This window comes from Canis lupus, chromosome 20 (assembly GCF_011100685.1).
Source record: "Canis lupus familiaris isolate Mischka breed German Shepherd chromosome 20, alternate assembly UU_Cfam_GSD_1.0, whole genome shotgun sequence".
NCBI classification, from domain to species: Eukaryota; Metazoa; Chordata; class Mammalia; order Carnivora; family Canidae; genus Canis; species Canis lupus.
This window is the reverse complement of record NC_049241.1, coordinates 45911308-45934269: the sequence shown is the minus strand read 5'-3', so window position 1 is coordinate 45934269 and position 22962 is coordinate 45911308. Positions and strand designations below refer to the sequence as shown.

Sequence of the window (22962 nt, the reverse complement as noted above, 5' to 3'; positions counted from 1 at the left end):
CCTGAGGGCCAGGGTCACCCCACTTGGCAGGACAGAGCCTAGCCGCCAGCCCGCGGGTAGCACAGGGGGTCCCTGATGCTCTAAGTGGATTCTGGAGGTGGCAGTCATGTTTGTTGCTGAACCTACCTGCTTTCCTCTTGTCACACCAGCTTCAGCCAGATGGTCGCAGAGAAGCAGAAGGCTGGAGAGGAGAAGGAAGCCCAGCAAGCCTTAAGGGAAGAAACCGCGGAGGGCGGGCCAGGCCAGGCGGCCAAGCAGGAACAGGTGCCCAGGCAGGACCCAGAACCATCAGAGGACAGGGAGCATTTGGCGTTGGAACCCCAGGTGTGGCCAAACGATGAGCCCCTGGCAGAGAGCTCCCAACCAGAGAAGGAGGTCTCCAGCCCGGAGAAGGCTCTCCTGCCCCAGAAAAATGCAGCTGAAAGTCACGAGAAAGTGCCCAGCAGCCGAGAGAAGCGTGAGTCACGGCGGCAGAGAGGGCTGGAGCACGTGAAGCTCCAAAACAAACACATACAGTCCTGCAAGGAAGAGAGCGCTCTCAGAGAACCTTCTGAAAGGACTGTACCAGAGCAAGAGGAGAGCCTCCTGGAAGACAGAAAGGAGAACAGAGAAGATGAAACTCCTTCAGACGTGGGGACAGAGACAGAGAATGCTTCCAAGAAACAGCCCGAGGAGCCACTGCAGGCCATGCCAGCCCGCCAGCTCTCAGGAGAAACCCTAAAGATGCCCCAGGGCGGGGAACCAACGCCTGGCCACGTGGAACGGCCAACCAGCCTTGCCTTGGACAGTACGGTCAGCGTGCCCACCCCCAGCACCACCCCTGAGACCCCCAAGGACAAGAGCAAGCTGGGTGGTGACCTGAGGGCACAGGACAGGCCTGAGAGCCCTGGAAGCTCCACCCAGATCCAGCGGTACCGGGACCCAGACTCTGAGCGGCTGGCCAGCGCCGTGGAGCTATGGCGAGGCAAGAAGCTGATGACTGCTGCTTCTAGCACCATGCTGAGCCAGTCCCTGGACCTCAGCGAGCGGCATCGGGCTGTGGGGGCTGCTCTCACACCTACAGAGTAAGCCCCGGGCCCTCCTTTGTCTGAACACCGTGGTGCCCAGCTGTGTTGGGCAGGTAGGGTGGAGGGACGCACAGAGGCCTGCCTGGCAGCAGGACCAGGGCAGTGCCACGTGTCCCAGAAACACGTGAGTGGCTCTGTGCCTGGGAGCCAACACCAGGCATGTGGGAGCTCCGAGGAGGGAGGGAAGAAGCGGCAGGAAAAAGTAAAGATTTGGCATCTGCCGGGAGCTGCAGAGCTTGGTACCAGCTGGGACCCTGAGTCTTCCTCCTCTCCCCCCACAGCCCCCAAATGAGCTATGTTTACACAACAATCCCTGGCTTTGCGGGAGGCAGCCCCTCGGGGCGACATCCCATTTCCCGGCCTGCCTGGGTCTCCCTGGGTCTCCGTTTTCTCATCAGAAAATAGAGGTGGTTACTCTCACCCAGGAATTGAAGAAGGGGCCCAGCTCTTGACACTTTGCCTGACCCTTAGTTAGCTACACACCAGTGACTCCGAGTCCCCAGCGCCTCCTCCCAGAGGCCTGCGTGGCCAGACGCAGAAAGAGCTGGAGAAAGATGCAGGCCTTCTGCTAGGCCGGGCTTTCTCGGCCTCACACGCTGACGCTTGTGGCCAACTGGTTCTCTGGGTTGGGCTGTCACGTGCCCTGTGGAGCGTGGAGCAACATCCCTGGCCTCCTCCCACCCGAGTCAGGACAACTAAACATGTCTCCTAACTCACTCTTGGAAATAAAAGCCACCTTTCTGTGATCTCGCAGGGACAGACGCATTTCCTTATCCACGAGCGACGTCTCCAAGCTCCTCCCGTCCCCATCCCAGACCAAGATTCAGGTAAAGCTTTAGGCTGCAGCTCTCATCCCTCTAGGTCCAAACCCTCTTCTACCCTGGCTGCCCTGGCTCTCCCCAAAGTACAGCTTAAAAGAGAAGGGAAGTTGGTGGATGGACGGCGTGGTGGGCAAAGCACCCCTGCTTTCCCTCCAGCGAGTCCCGCCGTCCTCTGCTTACCTAGCCCTGTTCTCTGGCAGCCTTCTACGGAAACCGTGGACGGGGAGCCCAGCAGCAAGAAGCTGGCCGTCCAGAAAAAGAAGTCAGGCGACACATCTGCCGGCACAGACTCCGGGTTGTCCCCAGGCGCCCAGGCCGACTCTAAGTAAGTGTGAGCTTTGCTTTGGGAGGTGGCTCAGGTGACCAGAGAGAGGCTGCCCAGGGTCCCTGCCAGGGCCTCCCGTCCCAGGGCGGTCTGGTCTCCTAAACTGATGGCATTTATGAAGCGTAGTCGGCAGGTGTCTGCCCGGGCTAGGAAGAGAGATCCCTCACGGAGCCCAGGTCATGACCCCCCTCACGTGCAGTGTGGCTGCGTGCCAACGTAATGATTCCCACTAAGGTGAGAGCCAATCTGGGTCACTTCCTCTGGGGCCACAGGTAGACAGTTTCCATTTGGCTTTTTATGGTATCGAAACCAGCTCCCTGCTTCCCCCTACCTCTGGAGCTCTTCCTGGGTCCATGGCTAGAAGGAACTGGGCCAAGGCTCTGTCCCCAGAAGCCCCTGCAGAAATGCTCCAGGTGGTTCCATCACAGAACAGAGAGCATGGGCCGTGGGACAGGGGAGCTTTGAACGCAGGGACTGGAGGCTGAGGAAGGTCCAGAACAGGCTGGCAGAGGGAGGCAGAGAGCCCACCACTACAGACACACCCCACCACCAAAACAGAGCACCTCAGACCAGGGGGGCTTCCAACAACCCTCTCCTGGTCCCAGGGGGCCAGGAGTCCAAAATCAGGATGTGGGCAAGGCCACCCGCTCGGAAGGCTCTAGGGAACGGTCCTCCGTGCCTCTTCCGGTTCCTGGGGGCTCCAGGCATCCTCAGCTGTGGCTGCATCACCCTAGTCTCTGCCTCCATCTTCACGTGACTTTCCTCTTTCCTGTGTGTTTTCTCTTTCTCTCTTTTTTTTTTTTTTCTCTTTCTCTCTTATAAGGATGCTTGAACCCGGATTTGAGGCCCATCTGGGTAACCCAGGATGACCTCATCTTGAGGTCTTAGTCCGTTTGGGCTGCTGTAACAAAACCACCACAGGCTACGTGGCTTAAACTATGGACATGTCTTCTGGGGGCTAGAAGTTCAAGATCGAGGCACCAGCAGATGTAGTATGTGGTGGGGGCCACTTCCTGGTTCACAGAGGGCAACTCACGGGGCGTCACATGGCAGGAAGGGCAAGGGCCCCTTTTGTAAGGGTACTAGTCCTTTTTTTTTTTTAAGATTTTATTAAGAGAGAGAGCGCGAGAGAGCACCAGCAGAGGGAGGGGGAAAGAGAGAAGCAGACTCCCCGCTGAGCAGGGAGCCTGATGGCAGCTCGATCTCAAGACCCGGAGATCATGACCTGAGCCCAGACGCTTAACTGACTGACCCACCCAGGCGCCCCTGCAAGACCTTTTCCCCAAATAAGGTCACACTCACGGGTCCTGAGCATTAGCACATGGACACATCTTTTGTGGGGTGTACCATTCGTTGCATGATTTGGCATTTATTCCTTCTGATTTCCTTTCCTAATACTTGGGCCCGTAAAAACACATAAGCAGGCAGAGGGTAGTTTTACTTCTTTTTTTTTTTTCTTTTTTTTTTTCTTTTTTTAAGATAATAGGGTCATGCTGTGATATCTGCTCTGCATCTTGCTTTTTCACCTGACTCCCCGTCAGTTCACACATATGAATCTCATTTTTAGTAGCATTTCTTTCTAGTGATAACCAAGACAAGAGTTATTTTTCTTTTTATAGTAAGACCACCTTTTCTTCAGCCTTGCTTCTGTTGTCACTTCCGGAGGCTTAAAGGAAACCCCTTACTTTCTCCTACAGATCCACTTTTAAAAGACTTTTCTTGCATAAGAATAAGGATAAAAAGTCTAGCCTGGAAGGTGTGGAGGAAACTGAGAACACAGTACCTGGGCATGCCATGCTGGAAGCCGCCACCACCAAAAAGAATCTAGAAGGTTGGTCCCAGGCAGCCTTGGGGATGGAGGGTGGAATGAGCCACCAGGGTCCCTGGGGACGGGTTCTGGGCACAGGGCCTTGGGGCTGATTGGTCCCCCCACTGGGGTGCTTTTTGTCTGCAGCCCTCAGTTACAGCAGGGCAGGGTCCTGGTCCTCTGTGTGTGTGACCCTTGCCTCCCCTAGAACCCACCTCACTGGCTATTCCTTCTCTGTCCAGCCTCTAGCCACCAGCACCGCCACCCAGCAGGTGAGAAGCATGCCAAGGAGCCAGGAGGCAAAGGGAAGAAAAACCGCAACCTTAAGATTGGCAAAATCACAGTGTCAGAGAAATGGCGGGAGTCAGTGTTCCGCAAGATCACCAATGCCAATGAGCTCAAGTACTTGGATGAGTTTCTGCTCAACAAGGTGGGTCTTCTGAGGGCAACTATGGGGCTGGGGGCACACGCAGAGTCAGGCCGGGGCATCCCCAGAAGGGTTTTCATCACCCGGCAGTTTCTGGAACCCTCAGCATGCCGGGAAGAGACAGTCCAGATGCACAGTTCCAACACAGAAAATTCCAGAAACCAGATGCTTATTATTAAACTTGACATTAGCTCCTTTACTGCAAAATTCTACCTGGGCTCATCTAAGAACATCTGTAGCCTATATTCATGTTGCTCCTCGTGGACATTTACATTTCATGTGAAAAGTCAGTGGGTGTTGGAGCCCCTGGCTGGCTCACTTGGTAGAGCACGTGACTCTTGACCTTGGGGTCATGAGTTCAATCTCCATGTTGGGCATAAAGCTTACTTAAAAAAGGTGGGGGGGGGGGGAATCCCTGGGCGGCTCAGCGGTTCCGTACCTGCCTTTGGCCCAGGGCGTGATCCTGGAGTCCCAGGATCGAGTCCCACATCTGGCTCCCTGCGTGGAGCCTGCTTCTCCCTCTGCCTGTGTCTCTGTCTCTCTTCTCCTTTTTCTGTGTCTATCATGAATAAATAAATAAAATCTTAAAAAGAAAAAGTTCAGTGGGTTTGATTACAGGGACTGCACAGAACACGTGGAACAGTGTTACATCCAGAGTGCCTACTTCTGGGACATACCTGTCCTGAGAGCCTCAGGCGAGGGGGTGTAGCCTGGGCCAGAGTCCTCTCCTGCAGAGGTGTGTGCACTTGTGCATGCAGGTGGGCACCAGGCAAATGAGTTTTATCTGGCAGTACCTGCCCAGGAAGTTCAAAATCTACTGTTTGAAGACACTTTCTCTGTTATCTCTCAGCACCCTTAGGGGTAATTGCCCCACTTTCATCCTTGAAATGGAAGTGCTTGCAGCCAGGAGGGCGCCAGACATACCTGCATCCCCCGGTGGCCTCACTGTGGCTCAGCCCTGGCCATCAACTTATTTTGCTTCAAATACACTTTTACAAAATGCATTGGGTTCTCAGAGCAGATGCTGATTAAGCACATGTTGTATATGGTGGCCGTGAATCAGTAACCATGACATGCATCTGGGGCGTGGCTCAGTGTTCGGCACCTGTGTAGGGTGGAAGGAGGGGCCCAGGCTAGACCACTGGTTTTCAGTCAGGGATGATTGTGTTCCAGGGGACAGTTGCTACATCTGCAGACATCTTTGGCTGTCGTGAGTGGGGACTGCTACTGGCATCTGGTGGGTGGAGGCCAGGGATGCTGTTCAACACCCGCCCCTAGCGTAATCCACCCCAGATGCTGGGTGTTTAGTTTAAACCTGGACTGAAAGGATTGGAAAGACTAGGATTGGCCAGAGGGCCTGGATTTTTTTGCTGGGATCATAGAGGAGTGAAAGAAGGACCTGGAATGGAGCAGAGCAACAACCAATCAGATGCCAAGCCTCGGGTAACTCCACATCAGGGCATCTCTTTTTCTCCAGATAAACGATCTGCGTTCTCAGAAGACTCCCACCGAGAGCTTATTCATCGAAGCCACTGAGAAATTCAGGAGCAACCTCAAAACCATGTACTCCGTCCCCGTACGTGCAGCCCCCAGCCTTGGGGAGGGCCCCTGTGGGGATTCCTGAGCCCTCTCCAGGGCACCCCCCCGCCCCACCGCTGTCTGTCCCACCGGGGTCACGCCTGCGTCCCCACAGAACGGGAAGATCCACGTCGGCTACAAGGACCTGATGGAGAACTACCAGATTGTGGTGAACAACCTGGCAGCAGAGCGGGGTGAAAAGGACACCAACCTGGTCCTCAACCTCTTCCAGTCGCTGCTTGACGAGTTCACCCGCGGGCACACCAAGAACGACTTCGAGCCACCCAAGGTTGGTGGTGCCGCCTCAGGGACGGTGGGCGGGGAGGCGGGGGTACTCCCAGGGCCGATCCAGACTTCACTTCTGTGCTCCCTCACAGCAGAGCAAAGCTCAGAAGAAGAAGCGGAAACAGGATCGCGCTGTGAGTATTTGTGCATGTGTGCGTGAGCGTGTGTGAGCGTGTTTGCCTGCTCGGCCATACGGAGCCCTAATGGTGACCATGCACCTCAGCCCTGAGATGCCACGTGCTATGATCACACTGAGTAGCCGCGTGGTGAGACCGTGGAGGGTCCCCCCTGGCCACTCAACACCCTCCCCTGTGGCCCCCAGGCCCAGCACCACAACGGGCACGTGTTCGTCAGCTACCAGGTGAGCATCCCGCAGTCGTGTGAGCAGTGCCTCTCATACATCTGGCTCATGGACAAGGCCCTGCTCTGCAGCGGTGAGTGCCCGCCCCCCTCCAGCATTCCCTAACTCCCCCACCACTTCCCCTCACACCCCACTACCCTCCACCAAACCTCCTAACCCTTCACCATGTCCCCAACCCCTCCCTGTGCACCTGGGCCTTCATGTGAGCCACAGGGTGGAACTTTCTGGAATACTGCCCTGGCCGTGCCTCAGCCTCTCAGTCCTCCCACCATCACCCTGGGGTAAATCCCGATTCTCAGCCGGCCCTGAGGCCCCCACCCTCCTCTGCAGCCTGCCCTCCACATGACCCCCCTTGGCAGGCTACCCCATGTCCCACCTTCCAGCTTAGGAACCCACTGCTCCTGCTGCCTGAACCACTAGCACCTCTCCAGACCCCCAGAGTCCCCCCCTCATGTGGCAGGCAAGGCCAGGCACCCCCATAGGAGCCCTGAGACACAGACAAAGTCCAGGATGACCCAGCTGGCAGGAGGGTCTAGCCCTGGGCCAGCTCAGTCAGGTCTCTGGCAGTTGTGTTTTCCCTCCGTGATCAGCCCCCCTGTCTTCTGCCCGGGTCTCCTGTCTCCTCAGTCCTCGTGTAAGGAGCAACCTATCCGCCTGTGTCCGTCACAGATACTTCTGAGACCAGGACACTTGGTGCCCCCTCTTTTTTGGTCTCAGCTAACTTTCTCTCTCAAGTATGGCTCCCCAAACCTCTGCTCCTGTCCCATTGGCCGGGCTCTAAGGCCACTAACAGTCACCAGCTGTGAACATCTGCCCATGTGGCTTCCTGTCGTGGGAATCAAGGCAGAAATTCTTAGACTCAAATTCAGAAGCCAGTCAGCGGATCCCTGGCTGATAGGGCAGGTGGCCCCAGGGACCTGGGGCCCTTGATGCACCATCTGTGACACCCCCCATGACCTCCTAGTGTGCAAGATGACCTGCCACAAGAAGTGTGTGCACAAGATTCAGACCTACTGTTCCTACACATGCGGGAGAAAGGTGAGCCCCTGCAGGGCCAGGAACCTCCCCAGAACACCTGGGTGAGGCCATCCTAAGCCATAGGGGGAGAAGGTGTGCTTGGTGCGAAGCCAAGGTTAGGTGTCAGGTAGGAGCAGGGAGCTGGCAGGAGGGGCTGGTCTGGTGTCAGCAGAGCACACTCTGGCTCTGTCAGAGACCCCTGAAGTCCCCCGAGACAGGACTGGGCTTCTGTGTGCATCTCAGACCTCCAGCCCTGCTCCTCCCTCCTCCAGAGGGAGGGAAGCACAAGGGAGGAGGGTCCCAAGCACTGGGGCTGCAGCAGGAGCAGGACCATCTGCCCTGAGGGAGCTGTGGGGAACCCCTGCCCGGCGATCAACAAGCTCACCTTCCCAGGCAGCCACCCCCAGCAGCCTGCAGGGAGGGATGGAGCCCACACGGGAGGCCTGACCCCACCTCTGGTGTTGCAGAGCGAGCCCGGTGCCGAGCCAGGCCACTTCGGCGTGTGCGTGGACAGCCTGACCAGTGACAAGGCCTCAGTGCCCATCGTGCTGGAGAAGCTTCTAGAACATGTGGAGATGCATGGCCTATACACCGAGGGCCTCTACCGCAAGTCAGGCGCCGCCAACCGCACTCGGGAGCTAAGACAGGCACTGCAGACAGGTGGGTGTCGAGGGTGGGTGGGCACCGTGGGCGCGCGGGCACGGCCCCCCTGCCTGTCCTCACCAGCCCCGCCCTGGCCTTCCCACAGACCCCGCGGCCGTCAAGCTGGAGAACTTCCCCATCCATGCCATCACCGGCGTGCTCAAACAGTGGCTTCGAGAGCTGCCCGAGCCCCTCATGACTTTTGCCCAGTACGGCGACTTCCTCCGAGCCGTAGGTGAGTCTCGGCAGCAGCGAGGGTGCGCATGTGGGCAGGGTCGGGGTTCGAACCACAGGTGCTCACTGTGGCCGGTCGGAGAGGCGCAGGTGCCTAGCCTGGGGCAGGGCCAGGACCCCTGTGGGGCTCTGCATCTTGTCACACACCCAGCCCAGCCCCCACTCAGTGGGAGGCTCCCGGGCACCCTGGGAACGTGTCAGGGCCAGGCCCACAGGGAGCTGACGCGCTGGGCCCTCCTAGAGCTGCCAGAGAAGCAGGAGCAGCTGGCCGCCATCTACGCCGTCCTGGAGCACCTGCCTGAGGCCAACCACAACTCCCTGGAGCGGCTCATCTTCCACCTCGTCAAGCAAGTGCCTGCTGCCTGCTCTCCCTGGGGTGGGGGTCCCCATCAAGAGCCCCGCTGCAGTGTTCCCTGGGTCCCTCGGGTGGGGGGGCCCCCAGACTCTTCTGTGGTGCCTCTCGTGCCCCCTCTCCCAGCTCCAGGGTGTGGTGCCACAACCCCAGGGCTCCGGCCTCGGTCCAGGAGCTTCCTGGCCACCCCTAACTGCCGCTCACCACGCAGGGTGGCCCTGCTTGAAGACGTGAACCGTATGTCACCCAGCGCTCTAGCCATCATCTTTGCACCCTGCCTCCTGCGCTGCCCGGACAACTCAGACCCACTGACCAGCATGAAGGACGTCCTCAAGGTCACCACGTGAGTGCTAGGTGCCAGGGCTCCCCACCCCATGTCTCCTTCAGCGGCCAGGGCATCACTGCCAAGTGTGTTTGAGGCTGAAGAACTCGGGGAAAAAGGAGGAAGCCCTCCTCTCCAGTCACAGGGTGCGGGGCAGACAGTAAAGCCCCATGTTCTTGGCCTCTGGCAGCAGTGAGAACTGTCAGGAAAGAAACAGCTGTCTGGGGGTCCCTTCTGCCCCCTGCGTCGTCTTCAAAAGTTTTCAAAGAGTTCTTCAGAAGAACTCAGAAGGAAGTCGTCAGACTAATGGGACATTATTCAGGCTTCAAGTTGTAAAAAGAAGAACCCGTCACCCTAGGTGGTTTCTTGTGCGGCCCTGACACTACCCGGGTAGCGGCGTGGTGGTGACAGATTTGCTTCCAGCCTCTTCCAGCACATTCTTTGCTCCCATTTTTTCTTATGTGGGTGTGATGATGGAAAATCTGAATTGTGACTGCCTCTCTGGGCTGAGCCGCCGCACACCCTTAGCACTCACAGTGCACCTGCTGGAGCCCCCGGGGGCTCAGTGCCTGCAGCCGCTGCAACCGATCACCCAGGCTCCCTGTTCATACTCCTGCGTGAGGCAGGATGACTGTGAGGGATTGGTTCACTTTGATCCAGGGTGCTAGACTTCTTCCTTCAAACCAGGAGCCTTGTCGAGACAGGGACTCAGGCTCGGAAAGGTGGCGCAAGCCACACGAGGTCACACAGTGAGCTGGCATGGAGATGAGGGCCACTGCCCACGGCTGTGTCTGCGGCCCTGTGTGGCCTCTGTCTGGGTCTCCAGCTAGGGCCTCTCTAGACCCCGGGCCCCAACACCACCATCCTGGGGGCAGTAACTGAGTCCCCTTCTCTGCAGCTGCGTGGAGATGCTGATCAAAGAACAGATGAGGAAGTACAAGGTGAAGATGGAGGAGATTAACCAGCTGGAAGCTGCGGAGAGCATCGCCTTCCGCAGGCTCTCCCTCCTGCGACAGAACGCTGTAAGCACGCTGGGTGGGCATGGCCAGGGGCCTGGCTGGGGCGGTGGGGCGAGGTCTCACTTTTCCACCCCTTGAGCTCCCAGCCCACCCTTGGCCACAAGGCTTCCTGCCAGGGGCCTCATGGGAGCACGGTTGGGGGCCAGTTCCCCAACTCAGCTCAATGACCGCCTTCTTCGCTCAGCCTCTTGCCAACCAGCCCTCAAAGGGCAGCAGGGGACCTGTCATCCACTTGGTGATGTTCACATCATCTTCCACCCACACCTCCGGGGAAAGTGGCCATACGGTGGGGGTGGGGGCTTGGGGGGCAGGTCCTGATTCCCCTGGGAGGGCCCTGTCCTTGTCCCTAAAGTCAGATGTGGCTCGGTGCCCGTGACATGCCTGGGTGGTGGTCGTGGCCCTGGGTGGTTACCCTCTGTTCGTCTCTTCCCCAGCCATGGCCTCTCAAACTGGGGTTCTCGTCTCCCTATGAGGGGGTCCTGGTATGTACATGTTCCGTGGGCCCACCCTGCATGACTCCGGGTGCGGTGCATGCTGGGTTCCCTCCGTGCCCATGGTCTCATAGGATAGACCGAGCACGTGCTAACCTTCTGGAAGTGCATGCTGGGGGAGGCCCACTGCTGATGACCACCTGTGCGGAGGATGACTAATCAGCCGAGCACCAGCCACTCGGCCCCCATGTGATCCTTGGAGCAGCCTCACTAAACCCACCTTCCACATCAGAACTAACCTCTCCCAGAGTTGTTCACACCCGACTCTCCCCTCCCGAGAGCACCGGCCCCACCCACCCAGAGGGGCCAGCCAGACCTGCCACTTCTCTGTTGTAGATCAAGAGCCCCAAGGCCCGAGGAAGCAGTGCTGGCAGCCTGGAGGAGCTGGGGGTGCTGCCAGAAGAAGAAGTGCCCAGCGGTGATGAGGACCGTGAGAAGGAGATCCTCATTGAGCGGATACAGTCCATCAAAGAGGAGAAGCAAGTGTCTCTGCCCCCTTTCTGCCCTCAGCTGTGCCATCTGGCCCCCATCCCCAGGCCCCTCTGCAGAGCAGACCTGGCTGTTAGGAGGCTGACGGGCTAGACTCCTTCCCGTCATCCAGTACCTCCCTCATGGGGTGCTACTGTCCTAAAGTGCAGCCTAGGGCTCTGTTTAAACCCCATGCTTGACCATGGGAAGCCACGTGGTCCACAGGAAAAGAAGGGGCAGCAGAGGGATAATGCCCAAACTTTGTCTTGAAGTTGGTCTTAACTAGGGTAAACAACGAATCTGTCATCTGGTCAAGATGTGTGAGTAGGGCTGCCACTACCATTATGCCAGTAGAACAGGTGTGACCTGGGCCACCTGGCCACCCCAGTCCTAGGAACAGGGTAGAGGACTCCGGGCAGAGGGAATAGCACTTGCAAAGGCCCTGAGGCAAAAACATATCACTAGCTGAGTATAGGCGAGGTGGATGGCTTCCCTCAGCAGCCTGACACATTGCTCCTCGGAGTTTCTCTGGGCCAGATGTGATTTGGGGATTTGGGGATGGGTACTAAGGGCAGGGCCTCCCACCCAGGACCAGGAAGTTCCTATTCTGTCCCCAGCTGGCCTGGCACTATTGTTGGGTGGTCTTTGACCCTGGGAACAGCCTTGGACACCGTGACACCCTCCCCCCACCCCCAGGGAGGACATCACCTATCGGCTGCCGGAGCTGGACCCTCGGGGCTCCGATGAGGAAAACCTGGACTCTGAAACGTCAGCCAGCACTGAGAGCCTGTTGGAAGAGCGGGCCGGGCGGGGGGCCTCCGAAGGTCAGTATTAAGGCAGCGTCTGCTTTGCTCCTTCCCATGTTCACCACCGGCAGGCCCTGGGGCAAGGGTCCGTCTCCTGGCCCCGAAGCTGCAGTAACCCTGCCGTCTGTCTCTCAAAAGGGCCCCCCGCGCCTGCTCTCCCCAGCCCCGGCGCGCCTGCCCTGAGCCCCCTCCCCGTGGCAGCCGCCCCTCCACGACGAAGGCCGTCGTCCTTCGTGACGGTCAGAGTGAAGACCCCCCGGCGGACCCCCATCATGCCCACAACCAACATCAAGCTCCCACCCGGCCTGCCCTCCCACCTCCCTGGCCGGGCACCGGGTGCCCAGGAGGCTGCTGCCCCAGTGAGGCGCCGAGAGCCGCCTGCCCGCCGCCCGGACCAGGTACACTCTGTGTATATCACACCCAGCACTCACCTGCCCGTGCAGGGCATCCGGGAGCCCCTGGATGAGGACAGCCGGCTTCCTGGGGCCAAGCGGAGGTACTCAGACCCCCCAACCTACTGCCTGCCCCCCACTTCGGGCCAGGCCAACGGCTGAGGGCCACCCAGTGCCAGAGCTGGTCACTGAGCTGAAGAGCCAGCATCTGGCTGAGAAGGATCCCAAATGAAAAACTCTAAGACAATGTGAGGTGGGCACTAGCCCCAGTTGCAGAGTCCTAAGCAGGGAGAGGCCACCCAAGGCTCAGCCTACCCACATCATATAGACGCGCCCACTCAGATCACCAAATCATGGTGGGCAGCCTGGCATTGGCATCCCCCACCTCTTTTTTTGTTTTTATGGTAACTGTTTCTTTGTGCGTGGTTTACATAACTTTAAACTGTTAACAGCCTTAACCAGAGACCAAATTGTTTTTTATACATGTATGTACAAACTTTTATATTAACGCCCTGCATCTCCCTTATAACCCGGACATGAGTCTTCAGAGCAAAGCCTGCACAGCTGCCACACGTCAGAGGCCCAGACCTGCACGAGGACGGCTTGGGGCCCAGGGTCTGAGGGCCAGGACCTTGCCCAAGGGATCTGGACACTTGGGGCACAGGACTGCCCCCAAGTCTTTCTCAGACTCATCCTCTGCCCGGCTGGCAGCCACCTGGCTGGCATGCCTTGGAAGGAGTATTGGGGCCCCTCTGGGGTTCAAGGCTGGTGGCTGGAGTCAGGACACAAGGTGGTAGGCAGCCTCCACCTGCAGCACCACAGACCTCACATCCGAGGGACACTTGAATGTGGCCATCACTCTTCTGTCCACCATGCCCTGGACTCAGGAGGCTGGAGGAGGCTGCCCTCGGCACACTGCCCACTCCATGTGGCAAACAGGAGCCGCGACTCAGGACCACTCACAGGCAGGGAGGGCAAGGTTGTACATTCCTACTGGACAACAGTGACAGCCTGGGGCTCTCCGGAGTTGGGCTTCCCCTCTCTTAGGCTTGGCTCACTCCCCAGACACATGGCCACAGGTCTGGGATGAGAGGTGGGTGCCCCGGGTGCCCCGCAAGCCGTGCAAAATAAAAAGTGCCTGAAAGGTATTTGTGTGCAGTTCCTCTCAGACTGGTTCAGAGTCAGTTGGGGGAGGAGGGGCTGGCAGGTGGGGGTGGTCCACCCTGTGGCTTCAGCCAAGACAGATGCAGGGCAAGGGGCTATGTCCCTTGTCGGGGAGGACCTGCCTTGACACCCCCCGCCCCCAGCAAACACTGCTGTTGGAATTTCACATTACTCCTCACTCTGGAGTGGTGTGCTTGCTGGAGGTGCTTATTTATTAATCTGGAAATGGGGCCGGGGGGTGGGGGGACTGCCTCCTGTTGCCATGTTTTAGCACCCACCCTACCCCTACTTAAGACTTAAATGTCAGCTAAAAGGGTCATCTCATTATGAAGAGATCAGTTCCCAGTGGGCCCACCAGAGCCAGAAGGTACACACCCCATCCCCACCCCCACCATCCCCTCTCAGACCAGCTCCCAGTCTGCAGTAAGATGGGCAGCTGTGGGAACTTGCTGGCAGGTGGGGCCCATGGGGCTGGCGGGGGGTGGACAGTGAAGAACCCTAGTCCATGTGACACACGAGAAAGAGCTGGGAGGCTTGTCCGAGGCCACACATTTGGGATGGGGCAGGGCTGGGATTCAGAGCCTGCCCAGGCTGCCTCTAGTGCCCTATTTCATTCACCCTGGGTTTAGTCTCCTACATAGTATTTTGCGAAGACACCAAGCCCACTGGTGTGACCAGGACACAGGTGACGTCAGGGGTGGAAGATGGATGAGTGCTGCTTGCCAGCCAAGCTCCAGTACCTCTGACGTTCCAACCCCTACCCTGCCCTCCGCAGGCCAAGGGGTGCAGGGAGGTCACAGGATGGGCCTTGACTGCCTGAGGACCCAGGTGGGGTTCTCTCCATGAGGGTCTGACTGTCCCACCTCTCACCCCGAGAGCTAATGTCCCCCCTTGAGGCAGGCTTTGTCACACTGTACCTTTCCCAAAGAAGGAACCGGGCCCAGAAAATAAACTTCCTCAGGGCCTCTGCGGTGGGGGGGATGGAGTCGGTGTCAGGGCCGGAAGCTCATAACCGTAAACTCTGGATGGGCCCCTAAGCCTCGGATTCCTGCATCCCAGGCCGTACCCAGGCAAGAACCGGGTAGGGCTGCCGGGGTACGGGAGAGCTCGGCGTGGGAAGAACCGAGCTGGAGACGGCGTGAGCGACGAATGGACCGGGTCCGTTTAACCCCTCCGGACGGGTTAAGACGCTTGAGAGGGGAAAACGCCATCTAGTCTCGAGTAGATACGGACAGTACAGCGCCTCTCCCTAAAACAACACATTAGTCCCCCCCCGCCCCCAAAAAACACATTAGTTCCGCCCCCAAGACGCAACAGCGAACGAGTGGCGGACGCGCCCGGAAGAGGCCCAAAGAGGGCACTTCCGCCCTTCTCCAAGATGGCGCCGGCGGAAGGGGCAGGGTACGGCCGGGAGATGATGGCAGCGTCGAGGCTGGAGCTGAACCTAGTGCGGTTGCTGTGCCGCTGCGAGGCGATGGCAGCGGAGAAGCGGGACCCGGAAGAGTGGCGTCTGGAGAAGGTGAGGGAAATCTGCACTGTCAAGTGGAGCTTGACTTCCGGGGGGTGGCCTCCGCGGTAGCGGACACCGGGCCCCGCTCCCCCGTCCCAACAACCGCTCTGGCCACGCCCCTTCCGGTCGGTCCGCCACGTCCACCTGCAGCGCCCGCCCCATTCCCTAGGGTTCATCTGGCCCCGCCCCCTCGGCGCGTGTCTCCTCCCCCTTTAGGCCCCGCCCCATCCTGGCCCCGCCCCTTGTTGGCCCTGACAGCACTCCCTTTGGGCAGGAGAGGGAGGAGTGGAAGGGTATGGGGGACCAGGCTGACACCCCCACTTTCCCTTCCCAGTACGTGGGAGCCCTTGAGGACATGCTGCAGGCCCTGAAAGCCCAAGCAAGGTGAGTGCAGGTGGCTACAGGGGCTTCAAATCTGGGATGGGAATCAGGGCCAGGGCCAGCTCCTGTCAGGGAATCCCTGGGCTCCAGCCCCTGCTGAGATCCTTCCCGGAACTAGAGACAGTGGACAGGTTTTCTTTTTCCTCTTCTCACCTTCCAGCAAACCAGCCTCTGAGGTGATCAATGAATATTCCCGCAAGGTGGATTTCCTGAAGGGGATGCTGCAGGCAGAGAAGCTGGTGAGCAGGGGTGCTCTACTTCCTCAGCCCTCATCACACTCCCTGCCGTGGACCTGCCCCTCCGGTGACCCCTCTTCCCCCTTCTGCAGACCTCTGCCTCAGAGAAGGCACTAGCCAACCAGTTCCTGGCCCCTGGCCGCGTACCAACCACAGCCAGGGAGCGGGTGCCTGCCACGAAGACGGTGCATCTGCAGTCACGGGCACGATACACTAGCGAAATGAGGAATGAGCTGCTAGGCACGGTAGGGCTGCCTTCCTCCCTGGTCCCTGGTCCCTGGTCCCTGGTCCCTGGTCCCTCTGGTCAGGGATAGTTTAGTGCCTGGGTGTGGCCAGAACAACAAATGCTGGCAGGCATAGGGACACTAGGGAGCCCAACAGCCTCTGCCCTGGGCCATCAAGAAAGGCCGAGCCAGGACTTTGCTAGATGGATAGGAGTTTGGTCCGAGGCAAAAATGGTGCCTGTCTAGTTGGCACCCCAGAGTTGGCCCAGAGCATCAGATGAGTTTGCCAGTTACATGACTTTATCTCATCTTGCCACAAATAGACAAGTTTTTCCATCTGCAAAATAGGACGGCAAGTGTCTTTTTGAGCCTTTTATGTGGATCAGCTAAACCCTTCAAAATATGAAGAAACTGAGATCCTGAGGTCATGGGACTTGCCGGCGGGGGGTTGTGGGGGCAGAGTCTGAGAGCAGAAAGGATAGTTTGGGGTGCAGGACAAGGCAGGTGACTTCATGGCTCTCCCTTTTTCCCATAGGATTCTGCTGGAGGTGAGTCACCCTGAGTAAAACAGGACTTGAGGCTTAATTGTCACGCTGCCTCACATCCTGCGCCTGGCTCCCCTGGGGTCTCCCACAGCCCAGGGAGTGTAGCCCCAGGGGTGTCACCTAGCTGTGCCTGATGGGGATGCCAGGACAGAGGAGCTGGCCCCCAGAGGGAAGAAAGCTGGATACCCCCAGGCCGCAGGGCCAAGGGTAAGCCAACAGAGGGGGCCTGGGGCCTGGGAGAGCCCAAATAGAAGTGAGGAAAACTGCTTAGAAGAGAGGACTTTTGAGCTAGAGCTTTGAAGCATGATCAGGAGCTCGCTGGGAAGCAGATAAGACAGGAAACGACATGATGAGTAGCAGACACATCACAAGCAACCATCAGGAAGCTGGGAAACAGGAAACCAATCTTCTCCTTCTTCCTGCTTGGCCTTTTTTGCTTCCAGAGCCCAAGCTGGATGTGAGGAAGAGAATGTGAGTGTCTTCAGCCCTTGGGGGGAGCACGGGGATGGGAAGGGTGGAGGGTGGAGGGTGGGGCGGGATGAACCTGGGACCACTGAGGCACCAAACCATGAAGGCCCCCGCAAGCATCTAAATCACCGATCAGAAGCCACTTCTGGGGATGCTCTTCCAAAAAGCCAAAGTGAAGAAGGGGAAACGGAACCCTACGCAGGGCAGGGGCTGGAGCCATAACCTCTGGGCTCCCTGGGAATGTGTTGGTCTCTTCCCACTCCTCCACCCTGTCTCCTGCCCACCCGTCCACCTCTGTGTGAGGTCAGCGGGGTGGCAGGGCCCAGATCAGGGGATGAGAAACAGTCAGCAGCCGAGCTAGACGTCGTCCTGCAGCGGCATCAGGACCTCCAGGAGAAGCTGGCGGAGGAGATGCTGGGCCTGGCAAGGAGCCTCAAGAGCAACACGCTGGCCGCCCAGAGCGTCATTAAGAAGGACAACCAGGTGTGAGGGCCGGGGGAACTTCCTAGCCTCTGCCCGGGGACACCAGAGATGGCTCCCCAGCAGAGGGGCCTCGTGGCCAGGGCTCTCAGATGATAGAAGTTTGACAGAAGGCAGACGTGGACCCCCCAGCAGAGAACATAGTACTAGCAAGGGCCAAGAGGAGCAGACTTGCCCCCAGGCGGCAGGGAGAGGCCACACTTGGCCACAGTCCCGTTGACCTCCCCACCTCGCCCACAGACCCTGTCACACTCCCTCAAGATGGCTGACCAGAACCTGGAGAAGCTGAAGACCGAATCGGAGCGGCTGGAGCAGCACACACAGAAGTCGGTCAACTGGCTGCTCTGGGCCATGCTTATTATCGTCTGCTTCATCTTCATCAGCATGATCCTCTTCATTCGCATCATGCCCAAACTCAAATAAAGACCTGTGCTGGCCCAGCTTGTCTAGCCTCTGTCTTCCCTCCACCCGTGTCCAGGGCTGCCCTTTGGGCTGGACAACAATACGGAGGCTCTTTGCAGGTTCCTGAGAGCCACGGGGAACGCATGAGCAGGAGAGAAAGGTCAGTCTGGGAGGAGTAGTGACCCAGCAATACCCCCCCTTCAGTCCCTCCGTGGTACCTACCCCACACTGAAAAAGGCCACGTTCCAAGAAGACACAGGAGCCCCCGGCTGGTAGGGTCAGAGCCAGACACGGTGCCTTCAGCCTGTCCGGTTGCGGTGAAGCCCGGAGGGTGGGAGGGGAATGGGGATACCTCTGGACGTCAGCCTGGAGGAGAGAGCGTCAGTGCTGGGCCTTGCTTGCGACTGAAGGTGAGAATTCAGAGACAGGACTTAGTCCAGCCACAACCTGAGCTCTCAGGAAACTAGAGAGCCTTCACCAAGCCATTCAACAAACACACGAGGGTCTGTGGGAACTCTGCCCTGCCAAGGACATAGCCTGATCATTTCAGGTGAGGACTGCGTGGGCACTACTCCAGAGTTGGACCCTGGAAGACGTCATGGAGTGGGAGTCCCAGGAGAACCATCAGTCCTGGGCTCTGCTCACCCTCCCTCCAGATGTCAAAGGTGAAGCCTGTGAAGGAGGTGACCAAGGGAGCTCAGTGAGAGAGGCTGGGCAGGTAACAGGTGCACTAGGATGTTTGTCCCAGGCCTGTGAGAGTGGCCACTGTGGGAATATACATGGAAGTACCCACGTGGAGGGTCACCGTCAACATGGGTGTAAAAACACCAACTAAAGTTTTTTATAAGCTCTAATGGCAACTTTCAAAAAATAGATCTTAAGGGGCACCTGGCGGGCTCAGTCGGTAGAGGATGCAACTCTTGGTGTCAGGGTTGTAAGTTCGAGCCCCACTTTGGGTATAGAGCTTACCTAAAGTCTTTGAAAAAAAAATCCATCTTAAGAAGGCTCACACAAGATGCAGAGATGGTTCGATAGGAAGTTTGTTAATAGCCATATTCATGCATCAGGAAACAAAATCAGAGGGTAAAATCGTACTTTGTACTGTAGAGTATCCATTACTCAATATCCCTCAATAAACAATAAGCAAAAAATAAATACAATTTTTAAAAAATAATAATAAGCAATGATAGATATTGCCCTCATTTAACTGCAGAATCTCAAGCCAAAAACAGCACTCAATATAATGAACAAATACTGGCAATCCTGCCACCAAATACAGGAGGGTGGAGGGGGATGCCCACAGAATCCACCCAACTCCCCCAGAGGTTTAACATCGTCTGGAAGTGCTGGTCAATTCAACTAGACAAGAAAGAATTGAGATTTAAAAATGAGGACAGGGCAGCCCCATGGCTCAGCGGTATAGCGTCGCCTTCGGCCTAGGGCGTGATCCTGGAGACCCGAGATCGAGTCCCATGTCGGGCTCCCTGCATGGAGCCTGCTTCTCTCTCTGCCTCTGTCTCTGCCTCTCTCTCTGTCTCTCATGAATAAATAAGTAAAATCTTTAAAAAATATATAAAAAATAATTTTAAAAAATGAGGACAAAGGCAAAGTTAATTTGCAGATGATAGGACTATATGAAAAACTCAAAGTAACTAAAAAAAAGCTATTTAAACGACAATTTAGTAAAACAGCAAGGGCTTAATGAATATTTAGTTTCCTTCATGCGGGGAAAAAAAAAAAGCTGCAAAATGTATCAGACGATCTCACCTATAATAGTAAAAGAAGAGATACACTACTTGGTTAAACTACATCCTTGGTATACAAAGAGCTCCCAAAAATCAACAAGAAAAAAAAATGTGCAGGAAAAGAAAAACATATCGTCTCTGAACTTTTTCTCTCACCAGATTAGTTAAGATGTAAAACTTCTTGTGGGAAACTGTAATAGCCCTGGAGTTAGAAAAGTGGGGGACCTCCTGGGTGGCTCAGCAGTTGAGCATCTGCCTTTGGCCCAGGGCGTGATCCTGGAGACCCAAGATCGAGTCCCACATGGGGTTCCCCGCATGGAGCTTGCTTCTCCCTCTGCCTGTGTTTCTGCCTCTCTCTCTGTGTCTCTCATGAATAAATAAATAAAATCTTTAAAAATTTTTAAAAAGTAGGACAACCCAGTTTCTCTCATATTTTTAAAATATAATTTTTGGGGATCCCTGGGTGGCTCAGCGGTTTAGCGCCTGCCTTTGGCCCAGGGCGCTATCCTGGAGTCCCGGGATCGAGTCCCGCGTGGGGCTCCCAGCATGGAGCCTGCTTCTCCCTCTGCCTGTGTCTCTGCCTCTCTCTCCCCCTATGTCTATCATGAATAAATAAATAAATAAATAAATAAATAAATAAATAAATAAATAAATAATCTTTTAAAAATAAAATATAATTTTTGAGTAAATAGATAAGTACAAGTTTTTTTATTTTTTTATTTTTTTTTTAATTTTTATTTATTTATGATAGTCACACAGAGAGAGAGAGAGGGGGGCAGAGACACAGGCAGAGGGAGAAGCAGGCTCCATGCACCGGGAGCCTGATGTGGGATTCGATCCCGGGTCTCCAGGATCGCGCCCTGGGCCAAAGGCAGGCGCTAAACCGCTGCGCCACCCAGGGATCCCTATTTTTTTATTTTTTTAATAAATTTATTTTTTATTGGTATTCAATTTGCCAACATACAGAATAACACCCAGTGCTCATCCCGTCAAGTGCCCCCCTCAGTGCCCGCCACCCGATAAGTACAAGTTTGCTAAAACCACTGGTTTTTCAGGCCAAAAAAACAAAAACAAACCCTGAGGGTCAGAGAAGGTGAGCGGCCAGCTCCAAGCACACAGCAGGTCAGGTTCCCACTTCCCTTACCGCGGGGTGCCGCCCCCTCCCCGCCAGCCCCGCCCAGCCGCGCTAGGCCCCGCCCCACCCTGTGGAGCGACCCCGCCAGTTGGGTCCAACCTTTGAAGTTAAAGCACAACCTGGACTCGGGCGCGTCTCTGGGAGCGGACCCAGGCTCGGAGACCCGGACGCTGGGACAGGTAACCCCGGACGGGAGCCGTCCGTGCGGCCTGCAGCTGGGGCGGAAGTCCCGGGGGGCTTCCCGGGGGTGGTGTCCGCGGGCTTCACGCGCCCTGAGCAGGCGAGGCTGCAGCAGCGCGGGGGTTAACTGGAGGCGGGGCCCACCCGGGATGCGCGCTGACGTCACGGGCGCAGCGCCTTTCCGGGTTGCGCCGCCGGGGGCGGGCTGCTGTGCGAGCCAATCGGGTGCGTGTATGCAAATGGAGAGTGGGCGGTGGCGGCCGGTGCGCGGCTCCGGAGTCCGCCCCCCGGTGCTCCCGCGGCCCCGCCCGCCCCAGGCGCGCGCTTCTCCGGCTCCGCAGGCCGCTCGCCGACCGCCCCCGCCACGCGCGGGCCACGGCGCCCCCCGCAGGACCCGCTCGCCGCCCCGGGAGCCGCCCAAGCCCCGCGGCCACCGTGGGGACCTGCAGACCCGCCCGCCCGGCCCTGGGCCCCCGGTGAGTCGGGGCGGGAGGAGGGCGCCCAGGTGTGGGGGGCCGTGGCTTCCCCACCCTGGTTACCGGGGGGGCGGCACCCCGCGGCAAGGGAAGTGGGGAACATGATTCCTGCGGCACCTGCAGCGACTGGTGCCCCCAGGCCGGGAAGCCAGCGCCCCCCGCGCTCTGTGCGAGCCTCAACTAGGAGCCCCCAGGGCAAGGCCCAAGAAGATTGTATTTGAGGATGAGCTGCCCTCCCGGGCCCCCTTGAGCACCAGGAAGCCTATCGAAGCCATCCCCAGGGAGCACACGCCAAGGCCCCAGCCAGTGCCCGACTATGAGCTGTGAGTGTCCCCCCACCTTGATCCTGATGCCTGGGAACAGGGAAGGGGCATAGAGGCTGGGGCTTCGACAAATGTATAAGAGTTTACCGAATAGTAAAAAGAGAAAAAGAGGTTTTGGGGCCGGGAGTCCAACATGGGCAAAGTAAAACAAATTAAACTGATTGGGGGAAGGGTCGGGCTCTTTCCGCCCCGCTCTGACCCACTTGAACCCCGCAGGAAGTACCCACAAGTGAGCAGTGAGAGGGAACGCAGCCGCTACGCTGCGGTGTTCCAGGACCAGTACACAGAGTTCTTGGAGCTCCAGCAGGAGGTGGGCTCGGCCCTGGCAAAACTCCAGCAGCTGGAGACCTTGCTGAACTCACTGCCCAGGCCCCGAAGCCAGGTCAGCCCCAGCAGACACCCCTGGCCCACAGCCCTTCCAGGTGGTGGACCCTGGGCTCTGGGACCCCCTCTGGGTCCAGGTCTCTGGGCCCCTTCCTCTTCAGGGCTGGTTGAGCACCACAGCATAGTAACCAGGGTCAGCCCTGGAAGTCTGCACCCCCGGGTCACTTTGTCTGAGCCTCAGTTTCCCCATCCATCCTTGAGTTCAGCATCCTCTGAGCACCCCCAACCCCTTCTCTACTCGCAGAAGGAAGCCAACGTTGCTGCCCGCGTCTGGAGGGAATTTGAGAAGAAGCAGACGGTGAGTTGTGCCCCCGAGCCCCACAGGCCCGCCTTTGCACACCCCATCCTCCCAAGAGGCTCAGTGAGCCCAGTTTCAAGGAGAGGAAACTGAGGTCCAAAGAGGAAGAGGTGAAGGGTTGAGCCTCCGAGGGCCAGAGGCCAAAGCACCACAAGGACTCTCCTGGGTCTTGCCCTGCCCAGGACCCCAGCTTCCTGGACAAGCAGGCTCGCTGCCACTACCTGAAGGGCAAACTCAGGCACCTCAAGATGCAGATCCAGAAGTTCGATGAGCAAGGAGACTGCGAGGGCTCTGTGTACTTCTGAGCGCCCTGGAGGACAGGCGGAAGGACATGGCAGGGTGGCCCTCTTGCCCTGTACTTGCCTCTCTTACTACCTTCTGGCTCTAGCTCCTTCTGTTACCCCTTCCTGGGGTAGCTTTGGCAAATGCCTCAGCCTTTGAGACCCAGCTCGGATGGCACCTCCTCCAGGAAGCCTTCCCAGAACCTCCACAGGGACCACTGGCCCTGAGCCCAGATCTCAGCCCATCCCCTGGAAGCAGGTCTTGCCTGAGTCTGTGTCTCGGTGCAGTAAATATTTATGAAATGCCTACTGTGTA

At 57.6% G+C, this 22962-nt stretch overlaps 3 protein-coding genes and 1 long non-coding RNA gene across 9 annotated transcripts in view; 3 read left to right on the top strand and 1 right to left on the bottom strand.

Annotated features, from left to right (window-relative positions):
* Nucleotides 1-13562, top strand: part of MYO9B (myosin IXB) — an 89455-nt gene extending 75893 nt beyond the window's left edge. For 4 of the 6 annotated variants that reach the window (XM_038566931.1, XM_038566933.1, XM_038566932.1 and 1 more), the window contains 19 exons: nt 150-1064; nt 1822-1894; nt 2089-2213; nt 3911-4044; nt 4263-4450; nt 5925-6023; nt 6141-6314; nt 6403-6444; nt 6633-6744; nt 7636-7709; nt 8156-8348; nt 8437-8565; nt 8806-8911; nt 9128-9259; nt 10137-10260; nt 10692-10739; nt 11085-11227; nt 11913-12040; nt 12161-13562. In XM_038566931.1, coding sequence (XP_038422859.1) covers nt 150-1064; nt 1822-1894; nt 2089-2213; nt 3911-4044; nt 4263-4450; nt 5925-6023; nt 6141-6314; nt 6403-6444; nt 6633-6744; nt 7636-7709; nt 8156-8348; nt 8437-8565; nt 8806-8911; nt 9128-9259; nt 10137-10260; nt 10692-10739; nt 11085-11227; nt 11913-12040; nt 12161-12576 — 3355 coding nt within the window. In that variant the 3' untranslated portion in view covers nt 12577-13562. The remainder of the gene's footprint in view (nt 1-149; nt 1065-1821; nt 1895-2088; nt 2214-3910; nt 4045-4262; nt 4451-5924; nt 6024-6140; nt 6315-6402; nt 6445-6632; nt 6745-7635; nt 7710-8155; nt 8349-8436; nt 8566-8805; nt 8912-9127; nt 9260-10136; nt 10261-10691; nt 10740-11084; nt 11228-11912; nt 12041-12160) is intronic. The other 2 variants (XM_038566929.1, XM_038566930.1) reach the window with 2 other exon arrangements.
* A 1363-nt stretch (nt 13563-14925) lies between these two features.
* USE1 (unconventional SNARE in the ER 1) lies at nt 14926-17862 on the top strand. Its single transcript, XM_038566938.1, has 8 exons — nt 14926-15097; nt 15423-15472; nt 15630-15708; nt 15798-15950; nt 16465-16477; nt 16918-16945; nt 17251-17425; nt 17663-17862. The coding sequence occupies exons 1-8, from the start codon at nt 14957-14959 to the stop codon at nt 17843-17845; spliced, it is 822 nt and encodes a 273-aa protein (XP_038422866.1). The 5' UTR covers nt 14926-14956; the 3' UTR covers nt 17846-17862.
* LOC119864719 lies at nt 16212-19887 on the bottom strand. Its single transcript, XR_005375030.1, has 2 exons — nt 18047-19887; nt 16212-17947 (listed from the first exon to the last, which is right to left on the bottom strand). It is a non-coding gene; the product is annotated as an uncharacterized LOC119864719 (long non-coding RNA).
* A 741-nt stretch (nt 19888-20628) lies between these two features.
* OCEL1 (occludin/ELL domain containing 1) lies at nt 20629-22962 on the top strand (the record flags this gene model as incomplete). The annotated part of the gene is made up of 6 exons (XM_038565300.1): nt 20629-20883; nt 21226-21360; nt 21484-21683; nt 21900-22065; nt 22312-22365; nt 22548-22962. Coding segments are annotated over 6 exons (933 nt in total), but the record flags the coding sequence as incomplete, so codon positions are not given.